At 47.4% G+C, this 20,711-nt stretch overlaps 2 protein-coding genes across 2 annotated transcripts in view; both read right to left on the bottom strand.

Moving 5' to 3' along the window:
- Positions 1 to 423: 423 nt before the first annotated feature.
- Positions 424 to 16,015, bottom strand: LOC142893634 (ubiquitin carboxyl-terminal hydrolase 31-like). Its single transcript, XM_076034421.1, has 16 exons — positions 14,969 to 16,015; positions 11,415 to 11,552; positions 10,796 to 10,887; positions 10,276 to 10,368; positions 9,877 to 10,012; positions 9,184 to 9,334; positions 8,630 to 8,810; positions 8,431 to 8,542; positions 7,721 to 7,815; positions 7,072 to 7,149; positions 6,792 to 6,921; positions 5,914 to 6,033; positions 5,592 to 5,817; positions 4,521 to 4,679; positions 4,280 to 4,432; positions 424 to 4,178 (listed from the first exon to the last, which is right to left on the bottom strand). Exons 1-16 carry the CDS (start codon positions 15,653 to 15,655, stop codon positions 2,650 to 2,652), a joined length of 4,080 nt encoding a protein of 1,359 aa, XP_075890536.1. The 5' UTR covers positions 15,656 to 16,015; the 3' UTR covers positions 424 to 2,649.
- A 1,388-nt stretch (positions 16,016 to 17,403) lies between these two features.
- Positions 17,404 to 20,711, bottom strand: part of cog7 (component of oligomeric golgi complex 7) — a 6,737-nt gene continuing 3,429 nt past the window's right edge. Inside the window, exons 10-17 of the mRNA XM_076034422.1 lie at positions 20,465 to 20,581; positions 20,019 to 20,084; positions 19,710 to 19,899; positions 19,450 to 19,590; positions 19,221 to 19,304; positions 19,006 to 19,120; positions 18,095 to 18,238; positions 17,404 to 18,013 (exon numbers count right to left, since the gene is read on the bottom strand). Of these exons, the coding sequence (XP_075890537.1) occupies positions 17,847 to 18,013; positions 18,095 to 18,238; positions 19,006 to 19,120; positions 19,221 to 19,304; positions 19,450 to 19,590; positions 19,710 to 19,899; positions 20,019 to 20,084; positions 20,465 to 20,581 (1,024 nt within the window). The 3' untranslated portion in view covers positions 17,404 to 17,846. The remainder of the gene's footprint in view (positions 18,014 to 18,094; positions 18,239 to 19,005; positions 19,121 to 19,220; positions 19,305 to 19,449; positions 19,591 to 19,709; positions 19,900 to 20,018; positions 20,085 to 20,464; positions 20,582 to 20,711) is intronic.

Below are 20,711 nucleotides of genomic sequence, written 5' to 3' on the forward strand. Positions count from 1 at the left end.
GCGGACGCCGTCCGAGGCGGCGCTGTAAATCCTCCCTTCATGATGTCACAAAGGGGCATTGGCTTAATATGCTGTTTGAGTTTTTCGGGTCGTTCATGATGCAAAGCTACTGGACCATTAAAGACCTAAAAGTGGGGATGTGACAGGACCTTTATGGCAAGTAGACATTCTTTAGCGATTTCCAAAGCACACTGTCATCTGCAAACCTGCGTCGGTTTAATCTCTCAACTCACACACCCGGGGAAACTTTGTTTGAGACGACTCTTATTCTCTGGTGAGCTGTTGCTGCAACCTTAAAACAGCTGCAAACTCATAAAAAAAAACAAAAAAAATAAATCCATAAACTAGACACCAACGACTAGGATACAGAAAACATTCATGTTGCGAGTGAGTCGATTTACTTTGAGGGTTGAAGGACGTACGCGATTAAAAAAACAAAATGTTCTATTACTTTCGAGAAATGTGCAAACAAAGCTGCGGTAACGAATGCCTCGACATGCTCACTGATGCTGGCATTTCGGGAGGAAACAAAGAAAAATTAGACAGAATAGAAATTCATCTATATATGTATAAATATACATATATATATATACACACACACACATCCAAGAGTAGCACGTCTACATAGTCAGTGTGAGCATTAGCAACAATCCGTTTTGCATAGTTCAGTGCATGCATAAGCATTTTTTTTTTTGTTTTTCCTCATGCAACAAGTGTCACATACTCGATGAGCGGCTACTCCGTGATGCTAAAAGCTAAAGGATGCGCACAAGCTGCGGCGCCACACGTGGAGACTGGAGACCCAAAACATAGCGTGATGCTCGGCGTGCATGTAGGGCGTGTGCGGCTTATTGTTCGTTTGGTTGTTTGTTTGTTGAAGACATCCCAGCTGTCTTATTGTGTGTGTGCGTGTTTGTGTGGCTTTTTACATGGACCCTGTGTTGGTCTGCGAGGAGGAATGTCCCGAGGTGTCTGGCAGTCTGAGGGAGATCCTCCCCCAATGGCAAAAACGTGGGTGCCGAGGTTAAAGGGATGGTTGGGGCATTTTTCGAAGGCGGGAACAGGAGATGGCAGTCGGCCAACGGCCCAGTTTGGAGAAACAGGAGGAGCGCCCTCATGAGGTCGTCAATATGAATGACGTACTTTAGTTAAGGTATATAAGTAAGAATGCAATGCAAATCTGGATTTGTAAAAGATATTTTCAACATACTGTTAATTGCGCAAAGATGGACATTTTTGGCTTAAAAAGTGGAGAAAATTATATTAAAAAAAATCTTGTTTCAAACTTCACTTGCTTAAAGATCCAGTGTGTAAGATTTAGCAGCATCTAGTGGTAGGAAAGCGCACTGCAGGCAAATGATCACATTTGACTATCATGGGACACTAAAATCAGATTGATAAATTGAGTGACACCCGACCCCAACATCCCCTATTCATAAAACCAGGACACTCTCTGAAGTTAAGCCTTAGTTTCTGATGCCAGGGGGTAGAAACAACAAAATTCTGAGCAATACTAAAGGTTTTTGCTGATACCAAACGTTTTTAGTTTCCTGAGGAGCTCTTCCGCTCGTCTCTCCAAACTGGGACGGACGCAATTGAGACCCGCTAATCGTCCCGACCATGTCCTTGAGCCTTGGCATCAGCAGCTGGAGGGCTGAGGTGGTTGTCAACCGGTAATTACTGGTAAATAAAGCACAAATGCAGAAGAACCATTTGGCGAAGCAAGTTCTCCGAGTACACCAAACACTTAAAAAAAATAAAAATACCACATGCGTCATTCCCACAGCTCTCTCTCTCTCTCTCTCTCTCTCTCTCTCTCTCTCTCTCTCTCTCTCTCTCTCTCTCTCTCAGCCTTCCAATGCCAGCCTTGGATTTCTTCTTTTTTTGAGATGCACCAACAAAATTCAAACAAAATAGAAATTTGTGTTTTAAAGGCTGTTGCACAAGTACTACGTGGAGGAGCGTATGTAAACAGCAGTTCAGGTTAAATAGGCTTAAATTGTTGTCATACTTGAAAGGACATTTTCAGTGCGTCATAAATATTAAAATCCAGTTATAAATTTACCAACACCTGCAGTTATACAATTTAGAATAAATACTTTGATTATCTGAGGCACTGATGTTTAGTTGTTGACGGTGTGGCTCTCGAGGCTGACCGAGAGCGCAACGCAAAGAAGATTTCAGTGCGTCTAACTGCGTTTCTTTGTCGAAAAAATTGCCAGTAAACTTCCTTTGGTGGCTTTTGAGTGATTTTGCGTTTGATTCCCAAAACAAAAGCTTCTTTCTGCCTTTTCCGTCTTGTGCAAAGTCTGGCCCCGCCCGCCCCGCACCTCCCACCCATCCTGCTCCCCTCCGCACTATGCTACAGACAGAGACCAAGGCAACGACTTCCGAACGTGTGCAGTCCATGCTTATTTACAATACGTTTAGAATAATCCTCAAAATCACTGCAATCCATACAAAGTGCTTGGTTAAAACCCATTCCTAAATAACTGTTATTATTAACAACCCGGGCGGCTGGCATGTCCGGCAGAGGCTGCAGGTGCTTCTCGAAGATGTTTTTCGTCCCAGACACCTGCTTGAGTTTGGTGGTTTCCTTGACACCTCAGAGCTGCACTTTGAGATGATTTCAGGCCTTTAAGTTCTGAGTCACTTGGCCTTGTGGCTAGTTTGTGCAGGGTTGATGGGGATCTTCCTGGACTGCATGGTCTTTTTCGCCGGTTCTTTCTTCGAGGGTTCTTTTGCGTTGCCCGAAGGCTGATTTGTCGATTCTGCCGCGGAGAGTTTGGACTTTGCAGAGGGCAGCAGAGAGTGCTTGGCTGCGGAGGAGGCCTTGGCCGACTCCTTGTCTTTGGCCGCCGTCCCGTTGGTCTTGCCCTCTGAGGACGCGTTCTGGGCTTTCTTGGCCGCCTGCTGGCTCCCTTCCTTGTCTCCGCAGGCGTCCTCTGAAGCACCTTTAGCTTCTGCTTTCCCGCCGTCGCTGGACTTTCGAGCGTCTTTGGGCCTCAGAGCCGTCTTGAAGAAGGACAAACCCTTTTCCTCCGTCTTGCTGCTCCTCTGGGCCGCTCGCGACGGTGGCCCTCCGCCGGCTGGGGGGGCACTGGATCGGAGGCTGGTCATGGAGGAGCTGCTGCTGGAGCTCCGGCCCACTGCCTTACTGTCAGCCCCGCGGACTGGCCTGCCCTCCGCTCGGCCTGTGGGGCCCGACCTGGAGGCGGGGCCTCCAGGATTGGCCTTCCTCTCGGTGACCCCGGCAGTCTGTGAGGACTCGCGGCCGCCGCTTCTGTCGGCCGCTCTAGTCCGTCCCGAGGCCGAGCTCTTCTCACCCCCTCCTGCTCCTGCTCCTCCTCTGGGCGATGTCTTCCTCTGAGGGTGTGAGCTCTGCAACCCCGGGGAGCTGCTCCTCTTCTGGTGGGAGGCCTCGGCCGTCTGAGAGGAGCCTTTCTTGGAAGGCGTGGCCGTCCTGGAGGAGGCTGCCTTGCCGGCTCTGGCCGCTCCGTCGCTCTTGTCCTTGGAGCTTGATACCAGCGCCGCTGCGCTCTTGGCCTGCGCCCGGGAAGGCAGCTTGTCGACGGCCGGCGAGGCCGGCGACAGGGAGCTGGACGATGTGGAGGAGGTGGCGGCTCGCTTCTTGGGGCTCCTCTCGTTCTGCAAGCCGGTCTTTGCAGCGGTCCTTTTAACGCTGGGGCTGTCGGCCACCCCGTTCCTTTGTTTCTGGTCCTTGGCCGCCGCCGCTGCACCGTGTCGAGGACTCACCTGCTCAGCACCAGCAGCCACGTTATTGTTGTCGCCCAGCTGCGCGCTGCCCCTCTGCTCAGGCTGCCCAACCGCAGCCTTGCAGTGGACGTGCTCGATCAGCTTCCTAGCGCCGGGGTTTCCCTCCAGGGCGGCGAGGGCCGACCTGACACCCGACAGCCTCTCAGACTTCGGTGAGCTGCCGTAGGCGCAGGCTGCCAGCTTGGTGTCCGCCACCTCGCCAATCATCTCCAGCGTGGGTGAGGAGGAGTGGGACTCCAGGGAGAAGCGTGACGGGGAGTTGGAGCGCAGCTGGAGCTTGGCCGAGTGGGTCCAGGAAGGCTTGGTGCCGTTCTCGCTCAGCACCAGCGGGCTGGCAATGGAGGATCGGGACGAAAACGTCTGTCTCTGCATCCCCCTCACCGCCGGTCGGCTCGAAAGTCCTGCGTCGCAAGAGAGACACCAGACATCCGTTCTAAGACCTTTCAGGGAGGAAAGAGATCCGCCTCTCACCTTCGCCAAGCAACGATTGGTCGAAGCTCACCGTCATCTTCGCTCCGCTCGCCGGTGAACTCGGCCGACTCGGACAGGGAAGCCAGCGAGGTGCGTCTGGAGGAGCCCGAGGACGCCTGGCTGGGCGGGCGGCTGCCCATCAGCCGGCTGATCCAGTGCTCGCACAGAGAGGAGCTGGTTGATCCTAGTGCAAGGGTGCAGGGAAGGATTTAATGCGAGTCTACATCAGTCTGTCATAAACTAACACACAAATGACCCCGGCCGGAAATCACCTCCAACGGAGCTGTTGGCGGACCAGGATGGGATGGTGGCGCGTCGCTGGTAAAACAGAATGTAGCCGGTGGGCTTGCAGACGTCGTCCTCAGATATGGGATGGACGTCGCTGTCGTCGAAGCAGTACCACTGGCCATCGATGGAGTTCTTGCAATGAGCTAGCAGGATTTTAAAAAAAACACACAAAGCGCAAATCAGTTGGTGGAGTGAAACTTGGCAAAAGCCGGCCCTGCTGATGTTGGGGGAGTGGGATCACCAGAAAGAGACAAGTTAAACAATATTATTAGGTTAGATTACTTGGTTTTGCTTAAATTGTGTTTGTTTTATCAACTCTTTAGTCTAGCTATTTCAAGTGGACTGAAATGTCTATTGTGTATATAATTCTGGCACAAAGAAAAAAACATTTCTTGAAGCAATAATTTCCTGCTCCCACATGATTGTAATGTGATATTGACGCAATGATGATCCAACAAGATTAACACAGGAGGCCAAATAAAATGTTGCTTTCCCGTATTCTGTTTTGTCTTCTGTTGTTCTTTTTTCCTCATGCTAAATATACCATTGGGGAGCGTGTTCAGCACGGTGCTTAGCTTGACAACATGTACTTCTGCATGAATTTGAATGTTAGAAATCAGCGTTATGTTGACAGAATTGGAAAAGTTGGGCGCGATTTTGAAAACTATTATTTCGAGAAACTGCTTGGCTCCCGATTGCCAAACAACTTTGTTTGTTTCTCAGACAGGGAGTGTTTGTGGAGTAGTCTCACATAATAGCAACCCCAGGGGATTTATCTCCAGGAGGCAGGTACCTATTTCTCCTGAAAAGAGAATTTCAGCCAAATAACAAGATTCTCCCCATTTACTGGCAAATTCTGCAATTCCGCCCACAGTCAATTGATTGTGGACATCACCAGGGGTCCTTGTCTTCCAATATTCATGTTGTCTGACACCAAAGTTTGAGACAAAAAAATAATTTCATATTGGTTTAAAACTGGCATTATGAAATGACACCCATTCTGTCATTTCATTCATAAAGACAAATGTTGATTTGCAAATCTTTTTTTCAGTCACCTGTGTAGTGTCCTCCCTGCATGGTGCCGTGATGGTTGCACACGGCGTACAGGTCGTACAGGTAGTCCTCGGGGTCGCGGCCCATCCCGTAGGGTCGTCTCCATGGCGACCAGTGGGAGGGGAGACTCCAGCTGCTCTGGCTCCTCTTCACCATGTGGGGCGCCATGTCCATGCCCATGAGCGGGAACTTCACCATGTTCTGTAGCTTCATCCGGCGATCGCCATCCTGAACACAGGTCGTTTTTTTCAAGCAGTCTCTCTCTAAAGGTCTTTGCTGTTAAGAGAGCATTTTAGGCTTTACAGGACTGTTGTACATCTGTACCTGTCTGAAGCGTTTCAGGTGAAGGATGAGGATGTCCGGCAGGGTCCATAGGCTGAGCTTGATGCTGCCCTGCTGGAGCTGCTTGCAGTGTGGACATCGCCATGCGTCATCAGGAGCCAGCTAGAACATGAATTCACACGCTCTTAGTACTTTAGGAGCATAACAGGACTTTCAGGCCGCCAACCAACTTTAGCCTGAACTCCTCAGGCCAACGTGCAGAGATTCCACCTGAGAGGAACTGCATCACATCCTTTTTAAATCCAATTTCAAAACTTCATTCAAAAAACACATGATATACTAACAGATTACCTGACAAAGCTGTGCTTTTTTTTATTACTTTTTTTTTGTAACTTGAATACAATTTTACTATATGAATTGTTCTTAATTTCATGGTGCTGCACTTTTTGGTCTGGTTTGGGTTGCTACAAAGACCCAAGAATATAAATGTTGGTTGGCTGATTGATTGATTGATTGATTGATTGATTGATTGGTTGGTTTACTAGATAGGTGACGTGCATCAATTCATTTCACCTGGGTAAATTTGGGACATGCAGTTAAATCGGAACACACAGAGTGCTGTGTCTGAAAAGAAAATTATTCCAAGTTCTTAGGCAACAATACGTAATGTAAAAGTCTAACCAGGTTGGGGTTTCAAATTCTGTTCGCATATTTGTGTCTACTATTTTCCGTATAATATGCGTCGCTTTTGTCCCTGTAAAAAAATGTTATATTATTTTTACATTTTACAATATGCAGTTTACACATGTTTGAATTAAATAATGCGAAAATCAATGTCATGATTGCGACACCTTCTCAAAAATGTGATACGTAGACAACAGAAACTGGGAAAAGTCAAATCTACACTAACGTCGGCCCACCTGTTCCTCTTTGGTGTACAGCTGGAAGCACTGGGCAAGCGAGCAGGTCTGAGGCTGCATGTGCTGCTCCTTCACCTGACGCAGGCTCTCGGCGTCCGGGATGTATTCATCCTCGGTGCGTTTGAACAGACTGTAGGCAGCAAAGAGACAACAAATAGCCTTTACTGTGTGTAGCTCTGTTTGAACAGCAGCTCAGAGAGAAAAGAAAAAAAAAATAAATGAAATGTCTGTTGTGTGTTTGGCACGAGATAAAGTGTCGGCAAGTGCTAACTGTACTCACTAGTCTTTTGTCTCTTTGTCCCATTCCACCACTATTTTGACATGAGGAGGCCCACCGGGACCACACGACTTGAACGCTCTGTTGGAAGTAAGATTCAGAGAGCCTGTGGTTAGACATGCGTTTTCTTTTAAGTCATATTAACAATTTAAATACTACAGAAAGACAATTTTAGAATATTGCCACGAGCCACAGTAACGAATTTGGGAGCATTTGAAGCAGAAGCAAGGCTGTATTATACATTTGCAATGGCTGTGCGTCACACAGACTCTGGGATCCAGATTATAAAAAGCCCTTTCAAGTAAAATGTATGGGCTACACAGTGTTACTTGGCTGTAAATACAGCTGTGGGTTTTCTACAATCTTTATATTGAAGAAAGAAAAAACAAATTCTATGTCATTTTTCTCTCACTCTCTTCATTTAAAGAAATCTATGCAGCAACAGAGGTCAAGACCTCCTCATAAGAAAATCCATGAAAACAGACAAGCTATTATACATCTCGGGAGTATTTAAACATCAATAGCCGAGTCGACCCACATCCAGCAGGTCCTCAATCAACTGGAGGCGGACCGCTCACGATCAGGGCTCCGCTTCGCCTGCTACTCCAGAAGAAAGCCAAACACTCCCCCTAGTGGTACAGAATGAGACTACCTCTCCACGGTGGGATGGCAGAGGGGCTGCTCCTCTTGAGGCAGGAGATACGTGATTCCGACCACTCCGACCACGCGCAGAGTGAAAGGCCCGACCTGAAGAGATTCGAGGAAAAAGGAGGTAAAATCAATAAAAGAAAAACACAGAAACACAAACAAAAAATGCGTTATAAACGAGAAAAATAAACAATACCAGTGTCACCTAGCAATCCATTTATTTATAGAATAAAACTCTAGAGAGGGTTCAGATAAGGGCAAAATTCAGGTGGACCAATGAGATCTGTTACGTCAGTTAGCTACAGCTCATAGTTTCCTGCTGATGCAAGAAGCTACATTAGCCCAGTGGCTAGCTGTGAGGGAGGAAAGTGAAAACATGCTATCAACAAAGAAAAAGTTCTCAGGATTGTTTCCCTTTTAAATGAGTAATTTTAATGTCTATTTTACATCCAGTTTAAATAAAAACGCCACCACTGCACAACTCATGCTATGTTTTTCCTTTCTTTTTTTTTTTAGCAGCCGCCATTGTTCACAACTGGTGGTAGCTCCTAGTCGGCCTGGAGTAGTCACTTCTTGTTACCATGGCAACTTTAACTCTTAAACCTCTTTATTCGGAAATGAAGCCAACGACAAAACTTAATGCTTTCAGTGCCTCACACTTGGCGGTGACAGCTGTTGTTATCAGGACAAAGAAAAAAAAAAAAAAAAAAACACCTGCACAAGAACGCCGGGGCGCAAGAGATGCCGCATCTTCTCCAAGATCTCCTTCTGAAGTACATCCCATGTGACTGTCCGCTCCAAATACAGAATAAAAGGATTCCCAAACCTGCGAGGGGCACAAAGATCAAATAGCTACAGTCAGTAGTCAGTGGAAATCTGTCAATGTCCAACTTCCGGAGTGCTGTTTGGTTACCTGCGGCCTTGCTGTCCCGCGCAGGCCCGGTTACACACCAGCAGGACAATCTTCTCCGCCTGCCCGCTGTTCTTGTTGGGACTCTGAGGCGGGGTGGTGGGCTCCTGTAACTGTGTCTGAATCCTGCTATTGTCCGTGCCGTACTTCAGGTTGTTCTGGTTGAGATTTGCATGTGGGCTTCCTGCAATGCACGACACAGATAGAAGACTGTAAGCAATGAATAAAAATAAGAAGAGTCATGCCTGCTGCTGGGTGGTACAGCAGACACTGGTATCCATCTGATACCAAGCAAGCCAAGGACCGCTTTCGCCAATACTGTTTTTTTAGGATTCTTAAAATTCTTCAATGCAAGATGTAGATGAGAATTTCCATAGACACGGCTTCTGTGATCACAGGGGTATTGTTGGTAACTATTGCACATAAAGTATGGACCCCTCCATGCCGTTATAGAACTAATATAAAGACGTTGATATTATTTATTATCAACACCTGAGCCAATTCGGTCCTCCTACTAAATACAGCCGGTTAAAGCCAAATGAGAAAGGACCCTGTACCACTTCGTTTGGAGCGGATCTGGTCCGGTCTGAAGAGCTCCGGAGTCTCAAAGGCAAAGATGGAGTCGCTCTCCTGGATGATGTCCAGGTCATCGTCGTCATCGCAAAAGGAGCGATGGAAGCCGTCGAAGTACATTTCCGTGAGGACAATCTGAGGAGGCAGCACAGGAGCAACAGAGAAGCTGAGCATCACTAAGAACTGCTACAACAACATTCTCAAAATTGATAAGTTATCTTGCTATTATTATATTTCGTTATAATTATATTTTCAAATCTTTCAGTGGAGCAGCATCACATGATTAATTGTCAAATAATATTTCAGCTGTTTGGAAAGCCTTATATAGAATCCCAGATCTATTGAGCTGCTTCAGGGGATCATTAAAAGTATTTTCATTATGTAAAATGGCATTAATGTAGAGGTTGCAAAGAACTGTTTTTGTTTAAATTGAGTTTTAATGGTCCTGGATCAGTTTTGGATGATTGCTTTTCATCCCACACTGCAGTTGGAACAGTTTTGCAAAATTAATTATGCACAAAGGTCAGTCAATCTCAAAAGTACAAAAAAGCTGGACCTCGCACATGTTCGTAAGGAAACAAACAGAAGGCAGGAGGATGTGGGACCTTGAAATCCAATTCTCTGTGTTTTTCACACATTGGCGTTCTGACAACAGGAAGTTTCTAATGAGGAATCACCTGTTGAGCAGGGATTTTGGTCTCCTGTGCCACAGCTTGTCTGAGCCTGGACACCGTGCCAGACAGAGGCACTGCCACCCCGACCTTCATGCAGTTGGAGCACTTCCCTTGGTACACCACCGTCACGTACAGCGGCCTGCAAACACACAAGGCACTCGCATTAATTGGCTGTTTCCCAAGCACAGTTGCACCCGACCGTTCCAAGACAGACGGCGGTTTTTGTTTCCTTGTTTTTTTTTTCTTTCTAATTTTAGCTTTCTCCTGTCAGATCTGTCTGGGTTTGACAGTCTTTGTATCGCCGGCCACAGGAAGGGGAGCAATTTTTGGATGCGGAGGCTTATTTTAGCGCAAGAAAGATGTTTTCTTGGTCCGGCTGTACACGTGCTAGTCGCGCCTTACCTTGTGTGAGGTACTGGGATTGGCAGTGAGATGCAGAGGAAAGGGTCGAAGGTGTTGCTCTGTTTCTGGCAGTGTGGGCAAGTTAGAGAGGACCTGTGATGTAAAAATAAATAAATAAATAAACCGCTGTTATGCGTGGATGGTTATGGTTATGGTGCCCAATTCCAAACACAAGACTCAACAAACTGCTTGCATCTTCTAACAAGACGAGCTGCTTGTGTGGCCCGTTTAGCCCGTCCACATGCAACATTAGAGTGATTTCAATGCCACAAAATATCTGTGGTTTATTTTAGCCAAACTGATGACAACACTCTGGGAAGTCTGGCTCACGTGTTGATATGCTACAACTTCCTACACAAACAGTCAGTGCACAATAGCTTCGTACATGAAGCTGAAGAGCTACGCTTATCAAATTATCAAAGTACCTCCTAAAACAATGATGGCTAATGGGCTGCCACAAGTCTCGTCATAGCAAAACCTTAAAAACCAACATTGTCAGTGAACGACTTTACGATCTCACCTGTATTGTGCCTGAAACAACTCCTGTACAAAAGAGCCCGGTGCTGGTAGTGGTGAACCTTCAGGAGGGTTTTCTTCTTGTTGTATTGAAGGCTGGTGGAAAACAAGGAGGCAAAAACATATATGTTACTGGTAAACAGTACAACTGATTAAACTGGAGTATAGTTAAGAGGTGAGTTGAGATTTTTTTATTTAATAAACATTGTCTGCACTGACAGAATGCTACATTACGAAGAAATGTGTTCTATATGTCACAGGTAAAGTGTTTTAAAATGTGTGTGTTAAATTTGATACTGCTGGTAAACAAGGTACACAATTTTGATGACTTCATTAATCCAAGTAACCAGGTTTGCATCTAAAATTGAAAATGTTGTGGGCAAAAACCAGAAACACCAAATGTATCATGCAGTATGTATCAAAAGAATTGTGGATTTGGTTGGAAGGGTTAATAGACATCTCACTTCCAAGAAAATGACATTTTCTGCCTATTTTTTTGATGTGACCTGCAATTAAGTATACTAATGCAAGTCTGTAATATGGAGCTCTCAGCTCATTCATTTGGCTGGTGTCAGTGGTGTAAGCTCTTGCATAAATCCAGTCTCTGGCCGGAGCCGTGTTACCTTCCGGTGAGGTCTGATGTCCGGGTGAGCGATGTGGTTGAGGTCTTCATGAACTCTATCCAGCAACCAGAGGAGGAATTCCTGGGCATCGTGCTGGGAGTTCCCCTTGAACTGGAGAGCGCTCCTGGACACCACGTTCTGCCGCACAAAGGACAAACATGTCAACTCTCCTAAAGCTGCATATTTTTTGTTGCAATGTACTGATTACCGCTCCTGCCTCCCCCCGCCACCACCACCTTCATGAAATATTCAGCGGGCCTGACCAGGATGACGGTGATCAGCACAATCGGAAAGGTCAGCAAAGCCGAGTGGGGCGAACGTGAGGCAGAGGCGCAGAGAAAGCTTTTTAAAACCAGAGAGAGACGGGGCCGAAGAATCGACTGCTTAACCTCACCCCCAATTAGCTGGCAGGGACGCAAACAGCGTGTACTGTGCTGATTCGCCCGTGCCGGCAGCCGTCAAGTCACCTCTGCAGGCTATCAAATGTCACGCACACTCAAAGACATGAGGGGACTGTACACTGTGTGCCTTCACAGGCCACCCCAAGGGACTTTCTTCCTCGATTCAGAGGCATTACCAGAGCAGCGTCAGCACAAATAAGCAGCTAGCCTTCGCTCCTGTTAGCAACAAGGATTTCTGTGGGCCGCTAACAACCCCAAGCCAGCGCCAGGAAATTAGCCAACTTTATAATGGTTTGTTAGATGTCCTTAAAGTATACCAATTTTTAGATTTTGGCTTTTCATCCCAGACTCGGGATACTCAGCCTCCCTTTACAGCCAACAGTGTGTCACACTGATGTTCAGCTACGTGCTAAGACTGCTAACACAAAAAAAGCTGACAAAACATGGTGGTTGTGAGCTGATCTCAGAATACAGATTCAGACACAACAGTGAGCCATCAGTACCCTCCGTGACATCACAAAAGGCTTGACTTAAACTTTTCTTATTTGGATGGACTGTTGTTATCTGGAGAATTGACTGACAGCACAGAGACACATATTGTTGATTGAAAACAAAGTTAAAAAATATAACATTTTATTATATAATTTTGAATTGAAATTTATTGTACTATATTATTGTTATATTATTACATGTAATTGTTATGATTATATTTTATATTTTTAATTGTCAGGGTGGCATGGTGGTGCAGTGATTATCGCAAGAAGGTTGTGGGTTCAAGTCCAGGGACCTTTCTGTGTGGAGTTTGCATCTTCTCCCTGTGTCTGTGCGGGTTCTCTCCAGGTTCTCCGGCTTCCTCCCACGGTACAGGTGAGGTGAATTGAATTGAACTGGGAACTCTAAATTGTCCGCAGGTGTTTGTGTGAGTGCAAGCTGTTTGTCTCTATGTGGCCCTGCGATGAACTGGCAACTTGTCGCCCTGCCATGACAGCTGTGATAGGCTCCAGCAGACCCCTAGCAACCCTGAGTTCCTGAGATGGATGGATGGATGTTCAACAAAACAATAAACAATAAAAACAGTGTTAACAGATTCACAAAGAATATTAACAAATAACAAACAAATGAAGTGGCTGCTAACTTTTCTAACACTAATAAATAAAAACACCTGTCATTAGCGCTGTATAACAAAAAATAATTTCTGTCCAGGAGAAATGTCTTTCCTGCAAAGCCAAATTTTTGTTTTGCTAATTTGTCCAATCAAACCGGGCCTTCTTCAACTGGCCAGCAGCTCTAGTGGCATAATTCAGCAGAGCTGGTGTGGATCTCTGTTCTCTGAGCACTTTGGACGGCGCTCAGCAACATAATCCTCAGTCTGCTCGGTTCCGAGAGTGGAACCAACTCCAAGACGCAGCGGATAATTCCCTTTGTGATCGCTTCAGATGTCTTTTTAACGATGTTGGAGTGCTCTCCATTTAGGGTGAGCTTGTGGTCTGAAGTAGGAGGGGTCAGCCCGTCACATGGCCCGTAATTGTCAAGGACCACAATGAGCAACGGTTAGGGAGCAACATTAGGGTTCTTATAGGTGAAAGATTTCAAGAAAGGAGAAGAGGAAAAAATGAAGATCAAGTTTTTCATGTTAGATCATCTGGAGTAAAATGAGATGAGATGTGGAGAGTAGGGGGGTCTTTAAAGAAACACAAACAAAATCACAGGAAATACATCCCAATCGTGTGACTCCTCACACCAAAGTAGAAAAAAACGTTTTATCAACGTGCCTAAGTGCTACGTTTTCTGAGCATCTGGAAATTAGATTAGAGAAACAACGCAGTTAGGCTGTTAGTGCTGTTTCCTCTCCATCCTGAATATATTGAAGGGATGAAAAAAAAATAGATTTCCAGACACAAACGTAAGTAACCCCAAGACGAACTGGCCTTTGTAGCTGTGACAGACAGACTGCTGGGACACAGGTTTGGGAGGTGACGAGGAAGATGATGATGAAGACAATGAAAAGCAGCGTCGACAGAAAGAGGGAGGTCTTGAAGTGAGTTGGAGTGCAGCTCGAACTCAGGACTTAGCTGAAGGGCTAATACGGCCTCGGACAGATGCACCATACAGAACATTGATTTTCCCAGCATCAGTCTGCTGTGAATCTCTGTGTAATGTCGAATGTGAGGCCAAATTTACTGAGGTCTCAAACCTTTTTTTAAAAAAATAAAATCCTGTATTGTGTAAAAAAAAAAAAAAGAAAAAGAAATAATAATAATATTACTATTATTAATATAACTATTCCAACAATATTAAAAAGTGGCTAACCTGTGAGTGACCTCCATCCTTCCAGGAAGTCCATCTTTATTTCTTTTGCTTGCCGCACGCCTCTAGAAATCACCCTGCTCACAAGCAGCACTGAACACTGATCAACATGGTTGTTCTGTTTTCTGAGGCCACCTTATTGTGCTTGCAAACATCAGGGTGGTGCAACATAAACTCTGTTTTAGCAGGAGAGAAGTGGGACTCAGCCCTTTGTGATGTCACAAGGGGCTGCTGTGTACACACTCTACACTGCTGGTGTTTGTTCCGCTAACAACAGCACCTCAGGGCTGCCTTTGTTTTCTTCTCTTTCAAGACATGCAGAAGGTTCAAACAGGACGTTATTGCAGGTGGGCTGTAAACAGAAGGCTAATTACTCTGTTCAATGGAGACATAGGCGTATTTGTTTAGATGAGAAGACTGAAGAATGTGCAGGTGTGATTTTTACTCTCTGTCTACCCGCTGCTGCTTATCCTGCCCTTTGGGAAGCATTTGCCCCTGACCCTGATCTGTCAGTGGGGGTCAGGTCGAGTCTTTGGCTCACGACAGGGCCGACAGAGAGGCAAACTACCAACACCTACATTTTAGAGTTTACAGTCAATTTAGATGCTCATTTAAAAACTTTGGAAATACATACCATGCAGAAACAGTATTGAAAGTCGGATTTTTGTACTTGGTTGATTCCATACAGATGAAAAGGTAATGTTTTGGGACCGAACCTGGGGTAGTTTGGAAACACATTTCCAAACTACACGTTTTATAGTTTGTATCTGTTATAAACAAGTGCTTTTTAATTTATTTATTTTTTAAAAACATCACATTGGAATCTATTAGTTTGTATTGTCCTACCTTGAAGTCTCTACTGTGCTGCGGTGTGTACTCAAAGGTCCAGAGAGCCCGAACCAGTCCGGACAGCTGCTCGGTCACCTCTCCAGAGTCCTGCTGCTGCTGCTGCTGCTGCTGCTGTTGTTGTGGCTGCTGCTGCTGTTGTTGTTGTTGCTGCTGTGGCTGCTGCTGATGCTGCTGCTGCTGCTGCTGCTGCTGTGGCTGCTGTTGCTGCTGCTGTTGCTGCTGCTGTTGCAGCTGCAGCTGGCCCGCTTTCTTCTGCAGCAGCACCCCCCCGTTGGAACCCTTGGCCTTGTCGTTGGCACTGGCGCTCTCGGCCCCCCGGAACTGCTCCAGGGCCAGGTACTCGGCGAAGAGCTCCGTGTTGCTCAGGCACTGCAGGATGGCGTTCATGAAGCAGGTGTTGCCGTGGTTCTTCAACCCGGCGACGCCCGGCACCTTGTCGCCGAAGGGGAAGCAGCCCCCGCCGTCGCTGTCGTCGGACGGGACGGACCCCCCGGTGGTGGCCGGGATGGAGGAGGCGTCGTCCTTCTCGTCGTCGGCGCTGTGCTCCTCGGTGCCGAAGTGGGACAGAGTGGACAGAGTCCGCAGAACTCTGTTCATGAAGCTGCCCACGGAGCGCACCGAGCTCCGGCGGAAGAGTTTCTTGGAGAAGGATTTCTTCTCCTTGCTGCCCACGACCGTCGACATGGTTGGGATGGCTCGTGATGCTCGCACGGCACGAGGAGTTGGTTTGTTTACGTCCCGGTCACAGAAATACCACCTCGCTCCACCGCACTTTTATTTAGACCCCTTCGGAGAGTGGCTTCATCACTGGGCGCTGTTTTGGGGGCATGTTTTGTTGGTGGTGGGGGCCAGAGACGCGGAGGCCCGGCGGTTCCGCGGGATTCAAACGGAGGCGGCGGCAGCGCGGCGGTTCAGCGCCGCCCTCCGCCGAAAGGGAGCCTCTTCTGTCGGGGGACGCAGCTGGTTGTGGCGGCCGGGCTGATACAACATCACCTGGATCTTCGTCACGGATGGAAAAACGAGGCTCTGGTCGAGGCGGACACGAAGCAGTCTATAATCTAATCCACCTTTGGCAGCGAGGAGGGAGTGACGGCCGGGATTCCTCATCATTTATTAAAAAGACAACCGCTGCTCCACCCTGGTGAAATAGATTTATTTTCGGGGGGTTACCTTTTGGGATCCTCCGGGATGGATGGAGACGTAGTGACCGGATGTTTACCGGACGGATGGAGGTCTGCCTTCCCCGATTAAACCGCATACACAGCCGGCTGAGGAGAGCAGCGAGCGGAGCGCCAGAGCCCGGCGCTCCCCGGCGCTGCTCCTCCGCCGAGCATCGCTCACAGCCCGCGGCGGACGGTGAATGAAAGAAGCGCTCCTCTTCCTCCTCCTCCCCAGAATCCGCGCCCTCACCCCCGGGCAGGGAACTTTTAATTCTGGTCCAGGGGCGCTCGAGTAGATGCCTTGCTTCCCCTCCTCCCCTCACATCTCCGCGGGCTTCACGACGAGGCCGCTTCTCACGTCTCTACCGTCACCCTCCTCCTCCTCCTCCTCCTCCTCCTCCTCCTCATCTGTAGGCTCCGACACTGCAGGCAGGGCGGTAACGGCTGACGTCAGGACCAAACACTGGTCCATGTTGGAGGAGAGCAGGTACGGCTGCTTATGATGCTGCTGGATGCTGCTGCGTGCGCGTCTCCGGACAGCATGGGCACCGAGCAACAGTCACCGGGTTCGTTGCAGGGAACAACGTCAGTAGAATATATGCAGGTTCAACAAAGGCACGATAAACACATTTGGTCCTACTAGAACAAAACAATAAATACATGAATAAATAAACAAAAAATATCAGTGACGTTCATTTAAATAAATAAATAAAACTCAATGATTATACAATGTTTTGGGTTACACAACCCCCACATCTATTCGGGTGTTCACAATTCTGAAAATACCTTCCAATAATGAATAATTCAGCAGCCATTGTTCATTTTAAAATAATTTCCAAAACCAATCATGCATAAGCAAATTAGGTAGGTTTACAGTTGAACCGTCGCTGAATTACGAGACTGTGTTTAAGAAGAAAAGTCTGTGATTTATTAAATCAGATTCATCCCATTACAGACTCCTCTGTTGAAAGAATGATTTAAAAAAAAAAAAAGAAAGAAAGAAAGAAAGAAATTCCATATTAAAGAGCTCCACTGTGCCACCCATGGTATGAAGACAATATGTAGGATACTGAAAAAAAAAGTAGGAAAACCAGAAATACATGATGACTATAATTCAAAGGCCCAATGTATGAGATTAAAAGGGAATTATTGACAGTAAATGGATTTCAATAAAGAAAATCAGGTGCATGCTAGATAAATTATATCGCTGAAAATAAATAAGTGTTCAAAAATTGTTTCTTATCTTCTCTTGTAAATCTTACACACAGGGCCTTTAATGAGAGAATAATTTTATTGGCACGACAAATAAAGAACAAGAAAAACACCACCTGTGTTGATTTAAACGCTGTCACATGTACTATGATGCATGTTTTGGCGACCCAAGATGATGAGAAGAAAAACCCCCCAAAACAAAACAAAACCAAACACAGAGGCTACAGATGTAGAGTCAGTCAAGACATCTAAAACTTTCAGGCTTGACTAAAGGCGACAATCTCCCTGATGGGACGTCATCCAAACTGCGACCCATCAACAATAAGCACAAAGAAAAAGTCTGAACTCTCCTGATTCTGTTTTCCCACATTATCCCAATTGGACGGGCCTGACTTCCTTCATCTTAAAACGCAGCAGCCTTCAGAAAAACACCAGCTTCAGCTGAGACCACATTCATTACATCGTCAGCGAGCCCAGGGGTCAGGGGTCACCACCTTTACGCGTTAGTAGTCGATGGAGCGGAGGGCGGCGATGGTGGAGGACAGTCGGCGCGGCAGCAGCTTGGCCGTCTGCCTGTAGTCCTCCGGTTTGGCCCTCAGCAGGGTGACAATGTTCTGCAGGCTGCGGGACGGCTGCAGGCCCAGAGCGTCCATCACGTTACTCAGGTAGTCTGCGGGGAGGCGGAAACAGGAAGTTCAGCACCGCGGCGGCAAAACACAGAGCTCACCCTCGGCAGACCTGAGAACTGTACCGATGTCCGTCGCCAGCTGTTTGGTGGAGCGAGGGCTGAGCTGCGGGATGAGCAGGATGGCGTCACAGTAGGTCTGCATGGTCGCCCGGGCGATGGAGCCCAGCCAGTAGTCGGCGGTGTTGTCCAGCTCTGGGAGGTCGTCGCCTGGGACGAGACAGAGGGAGACCTTTCATAAGGGAACGGTGCTGACGTGGTGTAAAGGAGGCAGGAAGACACAGTGGTGCAGGGAACACAGGGAACAAAGGGAACTGGAGGAGATTTCTGCAGGAGTTTATACAGTCTAGTTCCAACCAAGCATTTTGACTGTGTGAGCCCAAATGTATGACGGGACCTTCATCTTCTCGTATCCCTGCACCCGACTGCTGTCACTTCTGACCACTCAGCCCAGTGCAGTGGGGTGGTCTCGCACTACTAAACACTACAGGACCCACTTGGTGAAAGTGAGTTGTGTATTTCATCGTTTTTTCACGCTGGTGTCCAAACAATCAGAGCCACGACTGAAGACGGCAACTAAACACGGCCGGGCAGTGGCGGCGATCACAAAGTTGATCTGGTCTCGACCTCAGACCCTCACCAACACAAACAAAAAGTACTGTTTCCTTCTATTTTGGGTTAATATAACAGAGAGGGAAATTCTTTTAGTCATTCCAAGTGCATTCCAGACCGTCTTGTTCAAAGTAAAGGATTTTAAGCCAACGCCAATTATTCAAATAGTACTTGTGTGCTGTACAGTTTAAAAATATGGTTGTGTTTCTTGCATTGAGTAGCTGCCGTTTTGAAGAAAGAGGACAAAATGAAAATGAAACTAAAGGGACATAAACATAAAGGTTTCATAGAGCAGAAATAAAAGGAAAAGCTCATCTGTGTGGTGCTGGATGGACAGAAGAGAATCGAGACTGCTGGAGAGAAACCTTGTTCTGGAGGAAACGGCAGCTTCCCGGCGTGCAGAGCCATCTCCAAGGCCGGGTCCTCCTGGGTCACAAATGGCTCCAGGTGCAGAGGCAGAGACATCAGGTACTGTCCGATCTGGAGGAGAGGAGAGAGAGTCTCAACCGCAGTTCTGCTAAATGAAAAGAGCGCAAACAATTTTTTTGCGCTGCATAATTTTGGGGCAGGTCTGACTAACGTTGGTGATGTACTCCTGCGGCGACAGGCTGAATGTAGGCAGGTCCTCGGTGTAGCTCTCTCCAAGGCCGGTCGCCTCTTGTGTCTGAGCACGAATCAAAACAGCGTGAGGTGAGATTAAAATAGACGCCAGGCCTGTTCGTCATTCATCACTCGACAGAGCACCCGGAGCGGCGTCAGTCGGCAGCCGCTGGCGCTCAAATCCAGAGGGAACACGAGGCATTAATCACCTCGATCTTGGAGACCAGGCAGAGCTGCTGCTTGATCTGCAGGAAGACCGAGTCAAAGGCCAGCTGGTTGGCCTGCTGGTTGAGTCTGGTCAGGGCGGACCGGGGCTCCGCCAGCAGGCTGGAGTTTCCCGTGGCTTTCTCCTGGAGGAGGAGAAGGGACAGGAGGGAGGTGACGTGCGGATGCAGATGCAGATGCAGACGCGCCTTCTCAGTCAAGCTCACAACATGCACTCCCCCAGCCAAGCGCTGCAGCCGTGCACCTTGAGTGAGTAGAGGACCTCCATCAGGCTGCTGTACTCGGCCATGTTTCCCCTCTGGAGGTAGTTGTACTCCTGCCAGGGGTTCCTGCTGCTGCTGCTCTTCCTGTCGGTGGAGCTGGCTTCCTGGATGCCCGCCAGGCTGCGTGGGCTGTACGAGTCCGACAAGTACTTACCCGCCGTGCCGAGGATCCTGCGAGAGGAGCATTCATTTGCATCAGGGGAAGGCGACACAAAGAATTCCTTAAAGTGTTGGTGCGGACAGTCGGGGCCCGGAGAGCTGCGTCATAAAAACGCAGATGTTTCACTTACTTGTTTGACAGCTGCTGCTCGAAGGCTCCGCACTGTCTCAGTAATTCGCCGCAAGTGGAAATGATCCTGTGAAACGCAGCACAAGCGATTCAGCTTGAATGAAAAAAAAAATGTAAAAAATCCCATGGTGTGCGAAATTCACTCTGTCAACGTCTGACAATAATCCGCGTGTGCAGCCTGTCGGCAAAGTTCGCAGGGCTGCAAAAGTCGTCATCCCTGATTATACAACAACTGTGCTAAAACACAAAGTTTTAGAAAATGTGCCTATTGTGATGTCACAAAGGGCACGGAAAACAATTGTGTTCTGTTTTAAATATACTGTCATGCAAAAGCTGCTCTACTGGAGTCCAGGATTACAGGAATACACAAAGACCTCTAAAATGTGACCTGTAAAATCCTGGCCAACTTATTTTGACTAAGGCGTAAAAGAAAAAGGGATTCTGAACCTGACAGAGTTCTGGAAAGCGGACCAGTCTTCAAGAAATACAGACGAACTCAGACTCTCTTCCAGTTTGCACTTCTTCCTGATGGACTGCAACGTGGTGGAGAAGTCGGACACATACCTGCAACAAAGTGCAACATTAAAGCAGGGCCGCCAATCATCCGCATGCGGCGAAATTGAGATAAATTTCCCCCCTTTGGATAAAAACAAAAGGCTGTGAAACAAGACACAGGCCTGGGGAGCGGCGGCAG

The sequence above is a fragment of the Nelusetta ayraudi genome, unplaced genomic scaffold, assembly GCF_046127955.1.
Source record: "Nelusetta ayraudi isolate G7.1 ecotype Tasmania unplaced genomic scaffold, CSIRO-AGI_Nayr_v1 ptg000042l, whole genome shotgun sequence".
Lineage (NCBI taxonomy): Eukaryota > Metazoa > Chordata > Actinopteri > Tetraodontiformes > Monacanthidae > Nelusetta > Nelusetta ayraudi.

Coding starts and splice junctions, on each gene's coding strand:
- LOC142893634 (XM_076034421.1), bottom strand. CDS start 15,655: ATGTCGACGGTCGTGGGCAGCAAGGAGAAGAAATCCTTCTCCAAGAAA. Junction 8,543..8,629: donor GCGGGACAGCAAGGCCGCAG/GTAACCAAACAG, acceptor TGCCCCTCGCAG/GTTTGGGAATCCTTTTATTC. Junction 7,150..7,720: donor TGCCATCCCACCGTGGAGAG/GTAGTCTCATTC, acceptor TACTTCCAACAG/AGCGTTCAAGTCGTGTGGTC.